Source organism: Leptodactylus fuscus, chromosome 7, assembly GCF_031893055.1.
Source record: "Leptodactylus fuscus isolate aLepFus1 chromosome 7, aLepFus1.hap2, whole genome shotgun sequence".
Classification (NCBI taxonomy): Eukaryota; Metazoa; Chordata; class Amphibia; order Anura; family Leptodactylidae; genus Leptodactylus; species Leptodactylus fuscus.
Genome location: NC_134271.1, coordinates 99,342,583 through 99,363,829, shown reverse-complemented (window position 1 = coordinate 99,363,829; position 21,247 = coordinate 99,342,583). Strand labels below are relative to the sequence as shown.

General features: G+C 45.9%; 1 protein-coding gene across 1 annotated transcript in view; it reads right to left on the bottom strand.

The window, feature by feature from the left end:
- MDGA2 (MAM domain containing glycosylphosphatidylinositol anchor 2) overlaps positions 1-21,247 on the bottom strand; it is a 547,529-nt gene that overhangs the window by 317,721 nt on the left and 208,561 nt on the right. The window contains exon 2 of the mRNA XM_075282612.1: positions 14,334-14,473. Within this exon, the coding sequence (XP_075138713.1) occupies positions 14,334-14,473 (140 nt within the window). The remainder of the gene's footprint in view (positions 1-14,333; positions 14,474-21,247) is intronic.

Sequence of the window (21,247 nt, the reverse complement as noted above, 5' to 3'; positions counted from 1 at the left end):
CTCCAACAGGTTTTACAAAGAATTTCAGCAAATAGAAGGTTCTGTCATAACGGGACTTGTCAGCCCTTTTCATGTTACACGTCAGTGGTGCCGCATTGTCACATTGCCTTAAATAAAGTATGTAATCTCCAAATAAGCAGATTCATTTACAGCGATGGAAGCGGCAGCATTTCCTGTCATTTGCACACTGTGCAAGTCCTTTGCTGCTTAAAATTCACAGCACATAGAGCCCGAGAGAAAGGCAAAAAGCCAGTAAGAGGACAAAGTTGGCAAAAGCTAAAGATATTTGTTTTCTAGAGTACATGACACATTACAGAACTGCAGGCGTAATTACAACAAAGCAATAATATATACTCAGTCCTATCCTGAAATAATCTTCTATAAGCTAAGCAATGTACAGGGCCGACAAGCTGCGAAAGAGTATATTCACGAAATATAGCCTATTTAGAGAAAAAGCTAAAGTCGGAGAAAAATACTTACATTTAGCTAAATAGAACCGTACATGTGGATTATCTTCTTAATATACCTTTATAGTGGTCAGAGCTTTGTTTTTCTGATACAAAGCTCAAAATCCCCTCCAAATATATAGAGACTAGAGATGAGCGAACACTAAAATGTTCGAGGTTCGAAATTCGATTCGAACAGCCGCTCAATGTTCGTGTGTTCGAACGGGTTTCGAACCCCATTATAGTCTATGGGGAACAGATACTCGTTAAGGGGGAAACCCAAATCCGTGTCTGGAGGGTCACCAAGTCCACTATGACACCCCAGGAAATGATGCCAACACCTCTGGAATGACACTGGGACAGCAGGGGAAGCATGTCTGGGGGCATCTAACACACCAAAGACCCTCTATTACCCCAACATCACAGCCTAACAACTACACACTTTACACACTCAATACCACCTCTCTGACAGTAGGAAAACACCTTGAAACATGTGTATTTGGCACTTGCAGTGAGGAGAGCTTGTCACCAGCAGTGAATTTGGCCCTTGTAGTAAGTTGAGGTTGGCACCAACATTTGTTTTGAAAATCAGGGTGGATTGAGCCTCTAACCAGCAGAGTTTGGGCAAATTCATGGTGGAGGGAGCCTCTAAACACCCCAGTTTGGGCAAATTCATGGTGGAGGGAGCCTCTAAAAACCCCAGTTTGGACCAATTCATGGTGGAGGGAGCCTCTAAAAAACCCAGTTTGGACCAATTCATGGTGGAGGGAGCCTCTAACCAGCCCAGTTTGGGCAAATTCATGGTGGAGGGAGCCTCTAACCAGCCCAGTTTGGACCAATTAATGGTGGAGGGAGCCTCTAAACAGCCAAGTTTTGGGAAATTCATGGTGGAGGGAGCCTCTAACCAGCCCAGTTTGGACCAATTCATGGTGGAGGGAGCCTCTAAACAGCCCAGTTTGGGCAAATTCATGGTGGAGGGAGCCTCTAACCAGCCCAGTTTGGACCAATTAATGGTGGAGGGAGCCTCTAAACAGCCCAGTTTGGACCAATTAATGGTGGAGGGAGCCTCTAACCAGCCCAGTTTGGACCAATTAATGGTGGAGGGAGCCTCTAACCAGCCCAGTTTGGACCAATTAATGGTGGAGGGAGCCTCTAAACAGCCAAGTTTTGGGAAATTCATGGTGGAGGGAGCCTCTAACCAGCCCAGTTTGGACCAATTAATGGTGGAGGGAGCCTCTAAAAAACCCAGTTTGGACCAATTCATGGTGGAGGGAGCCTCTAACCAGCCCAGTTTGGACCAATTAATGGTGGAGGGAGCCTCTAACCAGCCCAGTTTGGACCAATTCATGGTGGAGGGAGCCTCTAAACAGCCAAGTTTTGGGAAATTCATGGTGGAGGGAGCCTCTAAAAAACCCAGTTTGGACCAATTCATGGTGGAGGGAGCCTCTAATTAGCCCAGTTTGGACCAATTAATTGTGGAGGGAGCCTCTAACCAGCCCAGTTTGGACCAATTAATGGTGGAGGGAGCCTCTAACCACCCCAGTTTGGACCAATTAATGGTGGAGGGAGCCTCTAAACAGCCAAGTTTTGGGAAATTCATGGTGGAGGGAGCCTCTAACCAGCCCAGTTTGGACCAATTCATGGTGGAGGGAGCCTCTAAACAGCCCAGTTTGGGCAAATTCATGGTGGAGGGAGCCTCTAAACAGCCCAGTTTGGGCAAATTCATGGTGGAGGGAGCCTCTAACCAGCCCAGTTTGGACCAATTAATGGTGGAGGGAGCCTCTAAACAGCCAAGTTTTGGGAAATTCATGGTGGAGGGAGCCTCTAACCAGCCCAGTTTGGACCAATTCATGGTGGAGGGAGCCTCTAAACAGCCCAGTTTGGGCAAATTCATGGTGGAGGGAGCCTCTAAACAGCCCAGTTTGGACCAATTAATGGTGGAGGGAGCCTCTAAAAAACCCAGTTTGGACCAATTCATGGTGGAGGGAGCCTCTAACCAGCCCAGTTTGGACCAATTAATGGTGGAGGGAGCCTCTAACCAGCCCAGTTTGGACCAATTCATGGTGGAGGGAGCCTCTAAACAGCCAAGTTTTGGGAAATTCATGGTGGAGGGAGCCTCTAAAAAACCCAGTTTGGACCAATTCATGGTGGAGGGAGCCTCTAATTAGCCCAGTTTGGACCAATTAATTGTGGAGGGAGCCTCTAACCAGCCCAGTTTGGACCAATTAATGGTGGAGGGAGCCTCTAACCACCCCAGTTTGGACCAATTAATGGTGGAGGGAGCCTCTAAACAGCCAAGTTTTGGGAAATTCATGGTGGAGGGAGCCTCTAACCAGCCCAGTTTGGACCAATTCATGGTGGAGGGAGCCTCTAAACAGCCCAGTTTGGGCAAATTCATGGTGGAGGGAGCCTCTAAACAGCCCAGTTTGGGCAAATTCATGGTGGAGGGAGCCTCTAACCAGCCCAGTTTGGACCAATTAATGGTGGAGGGAGCCTCTAAACAGCCAAGTTTTGGGAAATTCATGGTGGAGGGAGCCTCTAACCAGCCCAGTTTGGACCAATTCATGGTGGAGGGAGCCTCTAAACAGCCCAGTTTGGGCAAATTCATGGTGGAGGGAGCCTCTAAACAGCCCAGTTTGGGCAAATTCATGGTGGAGGGAGCCTCTAAACAGCCCAGTTTGGGCAAATTCATGGTGGAGGGAGCCTCTAACCAGCCCAGTTTGGACCAATTAATGGTGGAGGGAGCCTCTAAACAGCCAAGTTTTGGGAAATTCATGGTGGAGGGAGCCTCTAAAAAACCCAGTTTGGACCAATTCATGGTGGAGGGAGCCTCTAAACAGCCAAGTTTTGGGAAATTCATGGTGGAGGGAGCCTCTAAAAAACCCAGTTTGGACCAATTCATGGTGGAGGGAGCCTCTAATTAGCCCAGTTTGGACCAATTAATGGTGGAGGGAGCCTCTAACCAGCCCAGTTTGGGCAAATTCATGGTGGAGGGAGCCTCTAACCAGCAGAGTTGGGGGAAATCAGGGTGGAGGGAGCCTAGTATTAGCAGAATTGTGCAACGCTTATGGTGGATGAGTATGAGGATGCGGAGGAATTGGAGAGGTTGAGTACAGACATGGAGTTTCATGTTGGGGTGCTTTACACAGGTGGGCACAAAAATGACGGCTCTACCCAGTGGTGGTTCATTTTTATCAAAGTGAGCCGGTCGGCACTCTCAGCTGACAGACGGGTGCGCTTGTCAGTGATGATGCCACCGGCTGCACTGAACACCCTCTCAGATAGGACGCTGGCGGCAGGACAGGACAGCACCTCCAAGGCATATAGGGCAAGTTCAAGCCACAGGTCCAACTTCGACACCCAATACGTGTAGGGCGCAGAGGGGTCGGAGAGGACAGGGCTGTGGTCGGAAAGGTATTCCCGCAACATGCGCCTATACTTCTCACGCCTGGTGACACTAGGACCCTCCGTGGCGGCACTTTGGCGAGGGGGTGCCATCAAGGTGTCCCAGACCTTAGACAGTGTGCCCCTCGTTTGTGTGGACCGGTGAGAACTTGGTTGCCTACTGGAGGAACTGCCCTCCCTGCCGCCAACGTCACATGCTGGAAACATCTCCATCATATTCTGCACCAATTGCCTGTGGCAAGCATTGATGCGATTGGCCCTCCCCTCTACCGGAATAAAAGACGAGATGTTGTTTTTATACCGGGGGTCAAGGATAGCAAAGATCCAGTACTGGTTGTCCTCCATGATTTTGACAATACGCTTGTCGGTTGTAAAGCACCCCAACATGAACTCAGCCATGTCTGCCACAGTGTTAGTTGGCATGACTCCTCTGGCCCCACCGGAAAGTTCAATCTCCATTTCCTCCTCATCCTCCATGTCTACCCATCCGCGCTGCAACAATGGGACGATTCGAAGTTGCCCGGAAGCCTCCTGTATCACCATCACATCATCGGACAACTCTTCTTCCTCCTCCTCCTCCTCCTCCTCCTCCATTAAACGCAGTGAAGCGGACAGATGTGTGGACCTACTCTCCAGCTGTGACGGATCGGATGCTATCCCTAACTCCTCTGTGTGATCTGAGTTATCCCTGATGTCAATCAGGGATTCTCTCAGAACACACAAGAGCGGGATTGTAAGGCTCACCATCGCATCCTCAGAGCTCACCCTCCTTGTGGACTCCTCAAAGACCCGTAGGATGTCACAAAGGTCTCTCATCCATGGCCACTCATGGATGTGAAACTGAGGCAGCTGACTTTGTGGCACCCTAGGGTTTTGTAGCTGGTATTCCATCAAAGGTCTCTGCTGCTCAACCACTCTATTCAACATCTGAAACGTTGAGTTCCAGCGTGTGGGGACGTCGCACAAAAGCCGGTGTTGTGGCACATGCAGGCGTTGCTGGAGAGATTTTAAGCTAGCAGCGGCTACTGTCGACTTGCGAAAGTGGGCGCACATGCGCCGCACTTTCACCAGTAGCTCTGGAACATTGGGGTAGCTCTTTAGGAAACGTTGCACCACTAGGTTGAAGACGTGGGCCAGGCATGGAACATGTTGGAGTCCGGCAAGCTCCAGAGCTGCTACCAGGTTCTGGCCGTTATCACAAACGACCATGCCTGGGCCCAGGTGCAGCGGCTCAAACCATATTGCCGTCTCATCGAGGAGGGCATCCCTCACCTCGGAGGCAGTGTGCTGTCTGTCCCCCAAGCTGATCAGCTTCAGCACAGCCTGCTGACGTCTACCAACGCCAGTGCTGCAACGTTTCCAACTCGTAGCTGGGGTCAATCTAACAGCGGAGGAGGAGGCGGTGGCGGAGGAGGAGGCGGTGGCGGAGGAGGAGGCGGTAGAGGAGGAGGAGGAGGGGGGTGTTCTTCTCGTGTCCCTGCCAGGAATGTTAGGCGGGGAGACGAGGTACACCGGGCCAGTTTGGGAAGCAGTCCCAGCCTCAACTACATTCACCCAGTGTGCCGTCAGTGAAATGTAGCGTCCCTGTCCGCATGCACTTGTCCACGCGTCGGTGGTCAAGTGGACCTTTGTGCAAAGCGCGGAACTAAGGGCCCGCCTGATGTTGAGTGACACGTGCTGGTGCAAGGCGGGGACGGCACACCGGGAGAAGTAGTGACGGCTAGGGACGGCATAGCGAGGTGCCGCAGTTGCCATCAGGTCCAGGAAGGCGGGAGTTTCAACAAGCCGGAACGCCAACATCTCCTGGGCCAGCAGTTTAGCGATGTTGGCGTTCAAGGCTTGCGCGTGTGGGTGGTTAGCAGTGTATTTCTGCCGCCGCTCCAATGTCTGAGAGATGGTGGGTTGTTGTAAAGAAACGCCTGATGGTGCCTTTGATGGTGCAGGAGAAGGAGATAAGACAGGACCAGGGGAGGATGAGGTAGAAGTCAACAAAGTGGCGGAGGCAGATGAAGTGGTGTCCTGGCTCGTCCTCTGGAGTGCATCGCCAGCACAGTCAGCAGTGGCAGTGGCAGAGGCAGAGGCAGTGGCAGTGGCGTGAACGGCAGTCGGCCTTTGTCCTGCCGTTGCTGCCTGCCACTGATTCCAGTGCTTGGATTCCAAATGACGGCGCATTGAAGTGGTGGACAGGTTGCTCTTCTCAGAGCCCCTAATCAATTTCGAGAGGCAAATTGTGCAGACAACACTATATCTGTCCTCGGCGCATTCCTTGAAAAAACTCCACACCTTCGAGAAACGTGCCCTCGAGGTGGGAGTTTTTCGGGGCTGGGTACGAACTGGAACATCTTGGGAGATTCCGGGTGTGGCCTGGCTTCGCCTAAGCTGCTGACCTCTGCCTCTGCCTCTAGCTACCCTTTTTGGTGCTGCACCTGCCTCAACATCCACACTACTTTCCCCGCTTGACATCCCCCCTGTCCAGGTCGGGTCAGTGTCCTCATCATCCACCACTTCCTCTTCCAACTCCTGTCTCATCTCCTCCTCCCGCACAATGCGCCGGTCAACTGGATGCCCTGACGGCAACTGCGTCACATCATCGTCGATGAGGGTGGGTTGCTGGTCATCCACCACCAAATCGAACGGAGATGGAGGAGACTCTAGTGTTTGAGCATCTGGATACAGATGCTCCTCTGTTAGGTTCGTGGAATCGTGACGTGGAGAGGCAGGTTGAGGGACAATGAAAGGAGCGGAGAACAGCTCTGGGGAGCAGGGACAGTTTGGGTTATTGTTCTGTAAAGCTTCGGAATTTTGGGAGGAAGGAAGACAAGACTGTTGGGTAATAGGAGGAGAGGAGGCAGAGTCTGACTGGCTGCTGGACAATGTGCTGTAAGCGTTCTCTGACAGCCATTGCAAGACCTGTTCCTGGTTCTCGGGCCTACTAAGGTTTGTACCCTGCAGTTTAGTTAATGTGGCAAGCAACCCTGGCACTGTGGAGTGGCGCAATGCTTGCTGCCCCACAGGAGTAGGCACGGGACGCCCTGTGGCTTCACTGCTACCTTGCTCCCCAGAACCATTCCCCCGACCTCGCCCACGGCCTCGTCCACGTCCCTTTCCGGGAGCCTTGCGCATTTTGAATTCCTAGTTAGAAATTGGCACTGTATACCAGTAGTAAAAATTGTGGGTGCACGTAACCCCAATATATTCTTTGAATTCCCAGTCAGAAACTGGCACTATATGGCAGTAGCAAGAAATGAGGGTATTTGTATTCCCAATATACTCTTTGAATTCCCAGTCAGACAATGGCACTGTATACCAGTAGTAAAAATTGTGGGTGCACGTAACCCCAATATATTCTTTGAATTCCCAGTCAGAAACTGGCACTATATGGCAGTAGCAAGAAATGAGGGTATTTGTATTCCCAATATACTCTTTGAATTCCCAGTCAGACAATGGCACTGTATACCAGTAGTAAAAATTGTGGGTGCACGTAACCCCAATATATTCTTTGAATTCCCAGTCAGACACTGGCACTATATGGCAGTAGCAAGAAATGAGGGTATTTGTATTCCCAATATACTCTTTGAATTCCCAGTCAGACAATGGCACTGTATACCAGTAGTAAAAATTGTGGGTGCACGTAACCCCAATATATTCTTTGAATTCCCAGTCAGACACTGGCACTATATGGCAGTAGCAAGAAATGAGGGTATTTGTATTCCCAATATACTCTTTGAATTCCCAGTCAGACAATGGCACTGTATACCAGTAGTAAAAATTGTGGGTGCACGTAACCCCAATATATTCTTTGAATTCCCAGTCAGACACTGGCACTATATGGCAGTAGCAAGAAATGAGGGTATTTGTATTCCCAATATACTCTTTGAATTCCCAGTCAGACAATGGCACTGTATACCAGTAGTAAAAATTGTGGGTGCACGTAACCCCAATATATTCTTTGAATTACCAGTCAGAAACTGGCACTATATGGCAGTAGCAAGAAATGAGGGTATTTATAACCCCAATATATTCTTTGAATTCCCAGTCAGACAATGGCACTGTATACCAGTAGTAAAAATTGTGGGTGCACGTAACCCCAATATATTCTTTGAATTCCCAGTCAGAAACTGGCACTATATGGCAGTAGCAAGAAATGAGGGTATTTGTATTCCCAATATACTCTTTGAATTCCCAGTCAGACAATGGCACTGTATACCAGTAGTAAAAATTGTGGGTGCACGTAACCCCAATATATTCTTTGAATTCCCAGTCAGACACTGGCACTATATGGCAGTAGCAAGAAATGAGGGTATTTGTATTCCCAATATACTCTTTGAATTCCCAGTCAGACAATGGCACTGTATACCAGTAGTAAAAATTGTGGGTGCACGTAACCCCAATATATTCTTTGAATTACCAGTCAGAAACTGGCACTATATGGCAGTAGCAAGAAATGAGGGTATTTGTATTCCCAATATACTCTTTGAATTCCCAGTCAGACAATGGCACTGTATACCAGTAGTAAAAATTGTGGGTGCACGTAACCCCAATATATTCTTTGAATTCCCAGTCAGACACTGGCACTATATGGCAGTAGCAAGAAATGAGGGTATTTGTATTCCCAATATATTCTTTGAATTCCCAGTCAGACAATGGCACTGTATACCAGTAGTAAAAATTGTGGGTGCACGTAACCCCAATATATTCTTTGAATTACCAGTCAGAAACTGGCACTATATGGCAGTAGCAAGAAATGAGGGTATTTGTATTCCCAATATACTCTTTGAATTCCCAGTCAGACAATGGCACTGTATACCAGTAGTAAAAATTGTGGGTGCACGTAACCCCAATATATTCTTTGAATTCCCAGTCAGACACTGGCACTATATGGCAGTAGTAAGAAATGAGGGTATTTGTATTCCCAATATACTCTTTGAATTCCCAGTCAGACAATGGCACTGTATACCAGTAGTAAAAATTGTGGGTGCACGTAACCCCAATATATTCTTTGAATTCCCAGTCAGACACTGGCACTATATGGCAGTAGCAAGAAATGAGGGTATTTGTATTCCCAATATACTCTTTGAATTCCCAGTCAGACAATGGCACTGTATACCAGTAGTAAAAATTGTGGGTGCACGTAACCCCAATATATTCTTTGAATTACCAGTCAGAAACTGGCACTATATGGCAGTAGCAAGAAATGAGGGTATTTGTATTCCCAATATACTCTTTGAATTCCCAGTCAGACAATGGCACTGTATACCAGTAGTAAAAATTGTGGGTGCACGTAACCCCAATATATTCTTTGAATTCCCAGTCAGACACTGGCACTATATGGCAGTAGCAAGAAATGAGGGTATTTGTATTCCCAATATACTCTTTGAATTCCCAGTCAGACAATGGCACTGTATACCAGTAGTAAAAATTGTGGGTGCACGTAACCCCAATATATTCTTTGAATTCCCAGTCAGAAACTGGCACTATATGGCAGTAGCAAGAAATGAGGGTATTTGTATTCCCAATATACTCTTTGAATTCCCAGTCAGACAATGGCACTGTATACCAGTAGTAAAAATTGTGGGTGCACGTAACCCCAATATATTCTTTGAATTCCCAGTCAGACACTGGCACTATATGGCAGTAGCAAGAAATGAGGGTATTTGTATTCCCAATATACTCTTTGAATTCCCAGTCAGACAATGGCACTGTATACCAGTAGTAAAAATTGTGGGTGCACGTAACCCCAATATATTCTTTGAATTACCAGTCAGAAACTGGCACTATATGGCAGTAGCAAGAAATGAGGGTATTTGTATTCCCAATATACTCTTTGAATTCCCAGTCAGACAATGGCACTGTATACCAGTAGTAAAAATTGTGGGTGCACGTAACCCCAATATATTCTTTGAATTCCCAGTCAGACACTGGCACTATATGGCAGTAGCAAGAAATGAGGGTATTTGTATTCCCAATATATTCTTTGAATTCCCAGTCAGACAATGGCACTGTATACCAGTAGTAAAAATTGTGGGTGCACGTAACCCCAATATATTCTTTGAATTCCCAGTCAGACACTGGCACTATATGGCAGTAGCAAGAAATGAGGGTATTTGTATTCCCAATATACTCTTTGAATTCCCAGTCAGACAATGGCACTGTATACCAGTAGTAAAAATTGTGGGTGCACGTAACCCCAATATATTCTTTGAATTCCCAGTCAGACACTGGCACTATATGGCAGTAGCAAGAAATGAGGGTATTTGTATTCCCAATATACTCTTTGAATTCCCAGTCAGACAATGGCACTGTATACCAGTAGTAAAAATTGTGGGTGCACGTAACCCCAATATATTCTTTGAATTCCCAGTCAGACACTGGCACTATATGGCAGTAGCAAGAAATGAGGGTATTTGTATTCCCAATATACTCTTTGAATTCCCAGTCAGACAATGGCACTGTATACCAGTAGTAAATATTGTGGGTGCACGTAACCCCAATATATTCTTTGAATTCCCAGTCAGACACTGGCACTATATGGCAGTAGCAAGAAATGAGGGTATTTGTATTCCCAATATACTCTTTGAATTCCCAGTCAGACAATGGCACTGTATACCAGTAGTAAAAATTGTGGGTGCACGTAACCCCAATATATTCTTTGAATTACCAGTCAGAAACTGGCACTATATGGCAGTAGCAAGAAATGAGGGTATTTATAACCCCAATATATTCTTTGAATTCCCAGTCAGACAATGGCACTGTATACCAGTAGTAAAAATTGTGGGTGCACGTAACCCCAATATATTCTTTGAATTCCCAGTCAGAAACTGGCACTATATGGCAGTAGCAAGAAATGAGGGTATTTGTATTCCCAATATACTCTTTGAATTCCCAGTCAGACAATGGCACTGTATACCAGTAGTAAAAATTGTGGGTGCACGTAACCCCAATATATTCTTTGAATTCCCAGTCAGACACTGGCACTATATGGCAGTAGCAAGAAATGAGGGTATTTGTATTCCCAATATACTCTTTGAATTCCCAGTCAGACAATGGCACTGTATACCAGTAGTAAAAATTGTGGGTGCACGTAACCCCAATATATTCTTTGAATTACCAGTCAGAAACTGGCACTATATGGCAGTAGCAAGAAATGAGGGTATTTGTATTCCCAATATACTCTTTGAATTCCCAGTCAGACAATGGCACTGTATACCAGTAGTAAAAATTGTGGGTGCACGTAACCCCAATATATTCTTTGAATTCCCAGTCAGACACTGGCACTATATGGCAGTAGCAAGAAATGAGGGTATTTGTATTCCCAATATATTCTTTGAATTCCCAGTCAGACAATGGCACTGTATACCAGTAGTAAAAATTGTGGGTGCACGTAACCCCAATATATTCTTTGAATTACCAGTCAGAAACTGGCACTATATGGCAGTAGCAAGAAATGAGGGTATTTGTATTCCCAATATATTCTTTGAATTCCCAGTCAGACAATGGCACTGTATACCAGTAGTAAAAATTGTGGGTGTATATAGCCCCAATTCTATTGCTAGGGGACTTGCAGGGTATTTCTGGGGTGAAGGTGGGGGGGCACACCGTTGGAACGGGTATCGGGGTATATATCGGGTATACGGGAATACACTGACAGTGTATTCCATTCAGGATCCTGGGAAAGCTGGGTTGCGGCGATTGAGCCCGTCAGTGCCACGTTACACTGACAAGCTTCTCCCTGCAATTTAGCTCTTACAAGAGCTGTTGGTTGTCTTCTCCTTCCTATCCTAGCCTGTCCCTGCCTACCCAGAATCTAAGCCCTAGCTAGCTGGACGGAAACCTCCGTCCTCGGTGAATTGCAAGCTCAGAATGACGCGAAGCTGGGCGTCGCTGTTCTTTTAAATTAGAGGTCACATGTTTTCGGCAGCCAATGGGTTTTGCCTACTTTTTTCAACGTCACCGGTGTCGTAGTTCCTGTCCCACCTACCCAGCGCTGTTATTGGAGCAAAAAAGGCGCCAGGGAAGGTGGGAGGGGAATCGAGTAATGGCGCACTTTACCACGCGGTGTTCGATTCGATTCGAACATGCCGAACAGCCTAATATCCGATCGAACATGAGTTCGATAGAACACTGTTCGCTCATCTCTAATAGAGACAAATCATACAATGTTATCCTTCTGCCATATTATTATGCAGATAGCTCGTGAGCCCCCTCTCATGATGGCTGTGGGCAGTCAGAATGTTATCTGACATTGTCAATATAGAAAATTAGTATATATTAGTATTAATATTATATAATACTATACTATTGTTATTATAATATATATATATATATATATGTTAGTATTAATATTATATAACAATAGAGACAGACAATTATATATTAGTAATAATTTATATATATATATATATATATATATATATATATATATATATATACACAATTATTGTAATAGATATGCTAAAATATACAATACTATAAAATATAATACTATACAATAATAATATATTATAGATAAATAGAGACAGACAATTATTATATATTAGTAATAATTAATAGAGATGAGCGAATAGTACTCGATCGAGTAGGTATTCGATTGAATACTACGGTATTCGAAATACTCGTACTCGATCAAGTACCACTCGCTGTTCGAATGTAAAAGTTCAATGCAGAACCAGCATTGATTGGCCGAATGCTATACAGTCGGCCAATCAACACTGGTTCTTCTCCTACCTTTAGAAGTCTTCTCCGTGCAGCTTCCCCGCGGCGTCTTCCGACTCTTCATTCACTCTGCCAGGCATCGGGTGTGGGCAGAGCCGACTGCGCATGTCCGCTTGTAGTGTGGGCAAGCGCAGTGGGGCTCTGCCCAGGCCCGATGCCTGGCAGAGTGAATGAAGAGCCGGAAGAGCCGGAAGACGCCGCGGGGACGCTACAAGAAGAAGACTGCATGGAGGATCCAGCCCGGCCCTCACTCGTGGACTTGGTAAGTATAATTTGATCGAACATTGCCTACCCCTGAAACGAGCATTTTCCCCCCATAGACTATAATAGGGTTCGATATTCGATTCGAGTAGTCGAATATTGAGGGGCTACTTGAAACGAATATCGAACCTCGGACATTTTACTGTTCGCTCATCTCTAATAATTAATAATAATAATAATAATAATAATAATAATAATATATTATATATAGAGAGACAATAATTATAATAGATATGCTAAAAAAATATATATCAAGAAATATATCATCGTACAAATTTGTATTTAAACACAACAGAAGGAGACAGATTAAGAAGGACATACATTATTATTATTTATTTTTATTTATTTTTTTATAAGCAAACTCTAAATGAGGTCCACATAGTAACCAATGACTTGACAAAAGATCAAAACAAGCCCCCCATTATATTAATGGATTTGCCATTCCGGGTAAAAAGTAAGGACTGGATTTGAGTTCCTCTCAACACCCTTTTCATGTCAGTTTCCAGCACAGATTCTTATTATCCAGGAGCAAAGGGAATGAGATCATTTAGACCTGGACCCATAGTACTAATATAGTCTTCCTCTGTACAATGCCGGTCCACCACATAGGAATTAGGGACATCACAATTCTTGCTTGATATTTATAGTTTACTATGTGATGAATGTGGCAGTCTGACATTGTGTCATCCTTTCAATGCACTAACTGCTTAATAAATTATACCTATGATGCCAGAATTTTAGCATTCCTTGTTTGTATTTGATATACCACAGTATCCGTGTATAACTGTATAAACAGTAACTTTGTACACAATGATACTACACTGTGGCGCCCATGTCCTTCCTTACATATTCTGTTGAATTAACATAAAAAAGGCCAGCTTTACAAAAAAATCATGATTTTGTTGTACTCACGAGTTGTCTATCCTATACGGGTCTATGTGTGGCCACCTAGGACTTGTGTCTCGCTGTTGTTGATCTGCAGCCTTTCAAGGGATTTGGTAGTTTCACAATACTATAATGGCTTTAGCTAAACTCAAAGCAAGATAAACATGACAAATAGTGTCAGCATTGTAAGACCCACATGGAGCAGTATATGTCATTATTCCTACCGCACATAACTGAACTGTACTAAAAATGATCAATGAGTTTGCGTTATGGTAGTCAACTATGTACGCTGTCACTATACAGCATGTCTATGAAGTTATGAGCTCCCATAGAATAGCATGGAGTGATAATGTAATGATGCCTTATACAACCTGCTCGTAAGGACAAATGGAGAAATTCGGACCTTTCATACTAGTCTTCAGTAACCATTACCTTAGCTTACATTTGGAAATGAAATGAATTCAATATTGCAATAACTAGCCAAACTGAAACGCAAGTAAGGACACATCAGTGCTAAATAATAAAACATTGGAAGGGATTTTTTTTCAGATCTTTGACCTCCAGCCATTTTATAGCTCACTTGATCCGATGTTCTTTAAGATTTTGGTATTTTTTATTACTCACCTGTGGCCTTGGATGTCCTGTTACTAGACATGTCAACTCTAACGTTTCTCCTTCCCGTATCGTGTACACCCGTTCTGAATACCTCTCTTCCTCTATATTACACGCCAACCCCGAGTGGATAATCCGAACAGTCGGTGGTGCTGTCAATGAAGCAGAAACAATGTATGATTACTTCTGTTGATATTAACTAAACTATCCAGATTGTCCATGTAGAATAGAAACTACTCTTTAGTGACTAATCTGATGTACCAACATTATTGTTCTATAGACATTTCCACCAGAATCTTGTCATTAAAAGGGATATATCTCGTCTAAATTTTAATTTATTATTTCGGTAGAATTGCAAACAATTATTTTTCTTAGCCTATTTTTTAAACAAATAAAGGAGATATACTTTCATATATGTCCAAAATATTCAATACATATGTCTCTACAGTACATAGTGCACTTGCATAGTTGTGTATGATATTACACAGGGGGTGAAATAAGTATTGAACACATAACCAATTTTGTTATAAAATATAATAAAATATAAATATATAAAATAATATTTCTAAAGGTGCTATCAATAAGCAAATTCTCACCAAATGTCAGTAAAAACCCATCCAATCCACACAGACACAAGAAATCACAATGTACATGTCCATAAATTATGTGTAATAATGAGAAATGACACAGGGAAAAACATATTGCACACATGAAGAAAAAGAGGTGCAAAAAGCCATGAAAAGTCCTGACACCGGCTGAAACCTATCAGTAACTAGAAAGAAATCCTGACACTTAGTGACAAGTAATATCAGCTGGTTCCACTGATGGTCTAGAAAAAGGTGTCTCATTACTAAGGTGCCCCACAAGAAACATCTCATGATGGGTAAAACCAGCGAGCTGTCTCAAGACCTTCGCAACTTTATTGTTGCAAAACATACTGATGGCATTGGTTAAAGAAGAATTTGTAAACTACTGAAGCTTCCAGTGAGCATAGTTGGGTCCATAATCTGGAAGTGGAAAGAACTTAATTTCACCATAAATTGACCACGAACGGGTGATCCCTGCAAGATTTTATACAGGAAAAGGAGTGAAAAGAATTATCAGAAGATTTGTGCAAGAGCCAAGGAGCACACCTGGAGAGATCTAGAAAGACCTGGAATCAACAGCTACAATTGTGTCAAAGAAAACAATAAGCAATGCACTAAACCTCCATGGCCTGTATACACATTCACCATACAAGACTCCATTGCTGAACATAAAGCATTAAAGCATTTAGACAATCCTGTGAAATACTGAGTGGAATAGTCTGGTCAGATGAGACCAAAGTTGAACTCTTGGGATGCCGTAATACGTACCATGTTTAGAGGCCAAAAGACTTTGCCTATCACCCCCAAAACACCATACCAACAGTGAAGTTTGGAGGTGGGAATATCATGGCGTGGGGCTGTTTTTCAGCATATAGCACTGGCAAACTTCATATAATTGAAGGAAGGAAAAATGGACAAATATACTAAGACATTCTTGATAAAAATCTGCTGCCAACTACCAGGAAGATAAAGATGGACATTTCAGCAAGACAATGATCCCAAAGACACTACCAAGGAAACTCTCAAAGGAATATAAAGCTTCTGGAATGACCCAGCCAATAACCTGACCTGAATCCAATGCAAAATCTATGGAAAGAACTGAAGCTCAGAGTTCATAGAAGGAGCTACCGAACCTTCAGGATGTGAAGAGCGTTTGTGTAGAAGAATGAGCCAAAATCACACCTGAGCAATGTCAATAGCACCTACAGAAAATTGGTGACATGTTCAATACTTATTTCACCAGCTGTATATCAGATATGTAAGAAAGAGAGGGATTTGTTATATGAAGATAGAGAAAGATAGATTGTAGATAGATAGATAGATAGATAGATTAGATGATAGATAGATAGATAGATAGATAGATTAGATGATAGATAGGAGATAGATAGATTAGATGATAGATAGATAGATAGATAGATAGATAGATAGATAGATAGATAATTACAGTGGTTTAGGAATGTACATTCCATTTTACTTAAATTCCATTTTCCACATTAATTTACTATAATACAGCATTTTCCACAAAGGCTAAAGCCACATCATGAATGCATATTAACTGGAGAGAAGCAAATAAAATCTCTATACTAATGAACGCCCACACGTAATTTATTATATCAGACAGCAGTGCAGCATCCCGCCTGCACTATACTTCCTAGCATGCACTGTAACATTGGCCGTAACTTTTACTAGCTAGCAGAGCTGATCTGTTGTGTTTTTGTTACATTTCCTTGGCCGGCTTTATTAAGCATCATGTGTCAGACCTGCGAGCTAAGTGAGCCTTGAATAAGTGTTGTGTATCCTGAATTGACCCATAATGTTTAGCATTTACAGGCTACAAGCAAATACAAGAACACAGGTTATAAATAGAGATGAGCGAACACTAAAATGTTCGAGGTTCGAAATTCGATTCGAACAGCCGCTCAATGTTCGTGTGTTCGAACGGGTTTCGAACCCCATTATAGTCTATGGGGAACAGATACTCGTTAAGGGGGAAACCCAAATCCGTGTCTGGAGGGTCACCAAGTCCACTATGACACCCCAGGAAATGATGCCAACACCTCTGGAATGACACTGGGACAGCAGGGGAAGCATGTCTGGGGGCATCTAACACACCAAAGACCCTCTATTACCCCAACATCACAGCCTAACAACTACACACTTTACACACTCAATACCACCTCTCTGACAGTAGGAAAACACCTTGAAACATGTGTATTTGGCACTTGCAGTGAGGAGAGCTTGTCACCAGCAGTGAATTTGGCCCTTGTAGTAAGTTGAGGTTGGCACCAACATTTGTTTTGAAAATCAGGGTGGATTGAGCCTCTAACCAGCAGAGTTTGGGCAAATTCATGGTGGAGGGAGCCTCTAAACACCCCAGTTTGGGCAAATTCATGGTGGAGGGAGCCTCTAAAAACCCCAGTTTGGACCAATTCATGGTGGAGGGAGCCTCTAAAAAACCCAGTTTGGACCAATTCATGGTGGAGGGAGCCTCTAACCAGCCCAGTTTGGGCAAATTCATGGTGGAGGGAGCCTCTAACCAGCCCAGTTTGGACCAATTAATGGTGGAGGGAGCCTCTAAACAGCCAAGTTTTGGGAAATTCATGGTGGAGGGAGCCTCTAACCAGCCCAGTTTGGACCAATTCATGGTGGAGGGAGCCTCTAAACAGCCCAGTTTGGGCAAATTCATGGTGGAGGGAGCCTCTAACCAGCCCAGTTTGGACCAATTAATGGTGGAGGGAGCCTCTAAACAGCCCAGTTTGGACCAATTAATGGTGGAGGGAGCCTCTAACCAGCCCAGTTTGGACCAATTAATGGTGGAGGGAGCCTCTAACCAGCCCAGTTTGGACCAATTAATGGTGGAGGGAACCTCTAAACAGCCAAGTTTTGGGAAATTCATGGTGGAGGGAGCCTCTAACCAGCCCAGTTTGGACCAATTAATGGTGGAGGGAGCCTCTAAAAAACCCAGTTTGGACCAATTCATGGTGGAGGGAGCCTCTAACCAGCCCAGTTTGGACCAATTAATGGTGGAGGGAGCCTCTAACCAGCCCAGTTTGGACCAATTCATGGTGGAGGGAGCCTCTAAACAGCCAAGTTTTGGGAAATTCATGGTGGAGGGAGCCTCTAAAAAACCCAGTTTGGACCAATTCATGGTGGAGGGAGCCTCTAATTAGCCCAGTTTGGACCAATTAATTGTGGAGGGAGCCTCTAACCAGCCCAGTTTGGACCAATTAATGGTGGAGGGAGCCTCTAACCACCCCAGTTTGGACCAATTAATGGTGGAGGGAGCCTCTAAACAGCCAAGTTTTGGGAAATTCATGGTGGAGGGAGCCTCTAACCAGCCCAGTTTGGACCAATTCATGGTGGAGGGAGCCTCTAAACAGCCCAGTTTGGGCAAATTCATGGTGGAGGGAGCCTCTAAACAGCCCAGTTTGGGCAAATTCATGGTGGAGGGAGCCTCTAACCAGCCCAGTTTGGACCAATTAATGGTGGAGGGAGCCTCTAAACAGCCAAGTTTTGGGAAATTCATGGTGGAGGGAGCCTCTAACCAGCCCAGTTTGGACCAATTCATGGTGGAGGGAGCCTCTAAACAGCCCAGTTTGGGCAAATTCATGGTGGAGGGAGCCTCTAAACAGCCCAGTTTGGGCAAATTCATGGTGGAGGGAGCCTCTAAACAGCCCAGTTTGGGCAAATTCATGGTGGAGGGAGCCTCTAAAAAACCCAGTTTGGACCAATTCATGGTGGAGGGAGCCTCTAAACAGCCAAGTTTTGGGAAATTCATGGTGGAGGGAGCCTCTAAAAAACCCAGTTTGGACCAATTCATGGTGGAGGGAGCCTCTAATTAGCCCAGTTTGGACCAATTAATGGTGGAGGGAGCCTCTAACCAGCCCAGTTTGGGCAAATTCATGGTGGAGGGAGCCTCTAACCAGCAGAGTTGGGGGAAATCAGGGTGGAGGGAGCCTAGTATTAGCAGAATTGTGCAACGCTTATGGTGGATGAGTATGAGGATGCGGAGGAATTGGAGAGGTTGAGTACAGACATGGAGTTTCATGTTGGGGTGCTTTACACAGGTGGGCACAAAAATGACGGCTCTACCCAGTGGTGGTTCATTTTTATCAAAGTGAGCCGGTCGGCACTCTCAGCTGACAGACGGGTGCGCTTGTCAGTGATGATGCCACCGGCTGCACTGAACACCCTCTCAGATAGGACGCTGGCGGCAGGACAGGACAGCACCTCCAAGGCATATAGGGCAAGTTCAAGCCACAGGTCCAACTTCGACACCCAATACGTGTAGGGCGCAGAGGGGTCGGAGAGGACAGGGCTGTGGTCGGAAAGGTATTCCCGCAACATGCGCCTATACTTCTCACGCCTGGTGACACTAGGACCCTCCGTGGCGGCACTTTGGCGAGGGGGTGCCATCAAGGTGTCCCAGACCTTAGACAGTGTGCCCCTCGTTTGTGTGGACCGGTGAGAACTTGGTTGCCTACTGGAGGAACTGCCCTCCCTGCCGCCAACGTCACATGCTGGAAACATCTCCATCATATTCTGCACCAATTGCCTGTGGCAAGCATTGATGCGATTGGCCCTCCCCTCTACCGGAATAAAAGACGAGATGTTGTTTTTATACCGGGGGTCAAGGATAGCAAAGATCCAGTACTGGTTGTCCTCCATGATTTTGACAATACGCTTGTCGGTTGTAAAGCACCCCAACATGAACTCAGCCATGTCTGCCACAGTGTTAGTTGGCATGACTCCTCTGGCCCCACCGGAAAGTTCAATCTCCATTTCCTCCTCATCCTCCATGTCTACCCATCCGCGCTGCAACAATGGGACGATTCGAAGTTGCCCGGAAGCCTCCTGTATCACCATCACATCATCGGACAACTCTTCTTCCTCCTCCTCCTCCTCCTCCTCCTCCATTAAACGCAGTGAAGCGGACAGATGTGTGGACCTACTCTCCAGCTGTGACGGATCGGATGCTATCCCTAACTCCTCTGTGTGATCTGAGTTATCCCTGATGTCAATCAGGGATTCTCTCAGAACACACAAGAGCGGGATTGTAAGGCTCACCATCGCATCCTCAGAGCTCACCCTCCTTGTGGACTCCTCAAAGACCCGTAGGATGTCACAAAGGTCTCTCATCCATGGCCACTCATGGATGTGAAACTGAGGCAGCTGACTTTGTGGCACCCTAGGGTTTTGTAGCTGGTATTCCATCAAAGGTCTCTGCTGCTCAACCACTCTATTCAACATCTGAAACGTTGAGTTCCAGCGTGTGGGGACGTCGCACAAAAGCCGGTGTTGTGGCACATGCAGGCGTTGCTGGAGAGATTTTAAGCTAGCAGCGGCTACTGTCGACTTGCGAAAGTGGGCGCACATGCGCCGCACTTTCACCAGTAGCTCTGGAACATTGGGGTAGCTCTTTAGGAAACATTGCACCACTAGGTTGAAGACGTGGGCCAGGCATGGAACATGTTGGAGTCCGGCAAGCTCCAGAGCTGCTACCAGGTTCCGGCCGTTATCACAAACGACCATGCCTGGGCCCAGGTGCAGCGGCTCAAACCATATTGCCGTCTCATCGAGGAGGGCATCCCTCACCTCGGAGGCAGTGTGCTGTCTGTCCCCCAAGCTGATCAGCTTCAGCACAGCCTGCTGACGTCTACCAACGCCAGTGCTGCAACGTTTCCAACTCGTAGCTGGGGTCAATCTAACAGCGGAGGAGGAGGCGGTGGCGGAGGAGGAGGCGGTGGCGGAGGAGGAGGCGGTAGAGGAGGAGAAGGAGGGGGGTGTTCTTCTCGTGTCCCTGCCAGGAATGTTAGGCGGGGAGACGAGGTACACCGGGCCAGTTTGGGAAGCAGTCCCAGCCTCAACTACATTCACCCAGTGTGCCGTCAGTGAAATGTAGCGTCCCTGTCCGCATGCACTTGTCCACGCGTCGGTGGTCAAGTGGACCTTTGTGCAAAGCGCGGAACTAAGGGCCCGCCTGATGTTGAGTGACACGTGCTGGTGCAAGGCGGGGACGGCACACCGGGAGAAGTAGTGACGGCTAGGGACGGCATAGCGAGGTGCCGCAGTTGCCATCAGGTCCAGGAAGGCGGGAGTTTCAACAAGCCGGAACGCCAACATCTCCTGGGCCAGCAGTTTAGCGATGTTGGCGTTCAAGGCTTGCGCGTGTGGGTGGTTAGCAGTGTATTTCTGCCGCCGCTCCAATGTCTGAGAGATGGTGGGTTGTTGTAAAGAAACGCCTGATGGTGCCTTTGATGGTGCAGGAGAAGGAGATAAGACAGGACCAGGGGAGGATGAGGTAGAAGTCAACAAAGTGGCGGAGGCAGATGAAGTGGT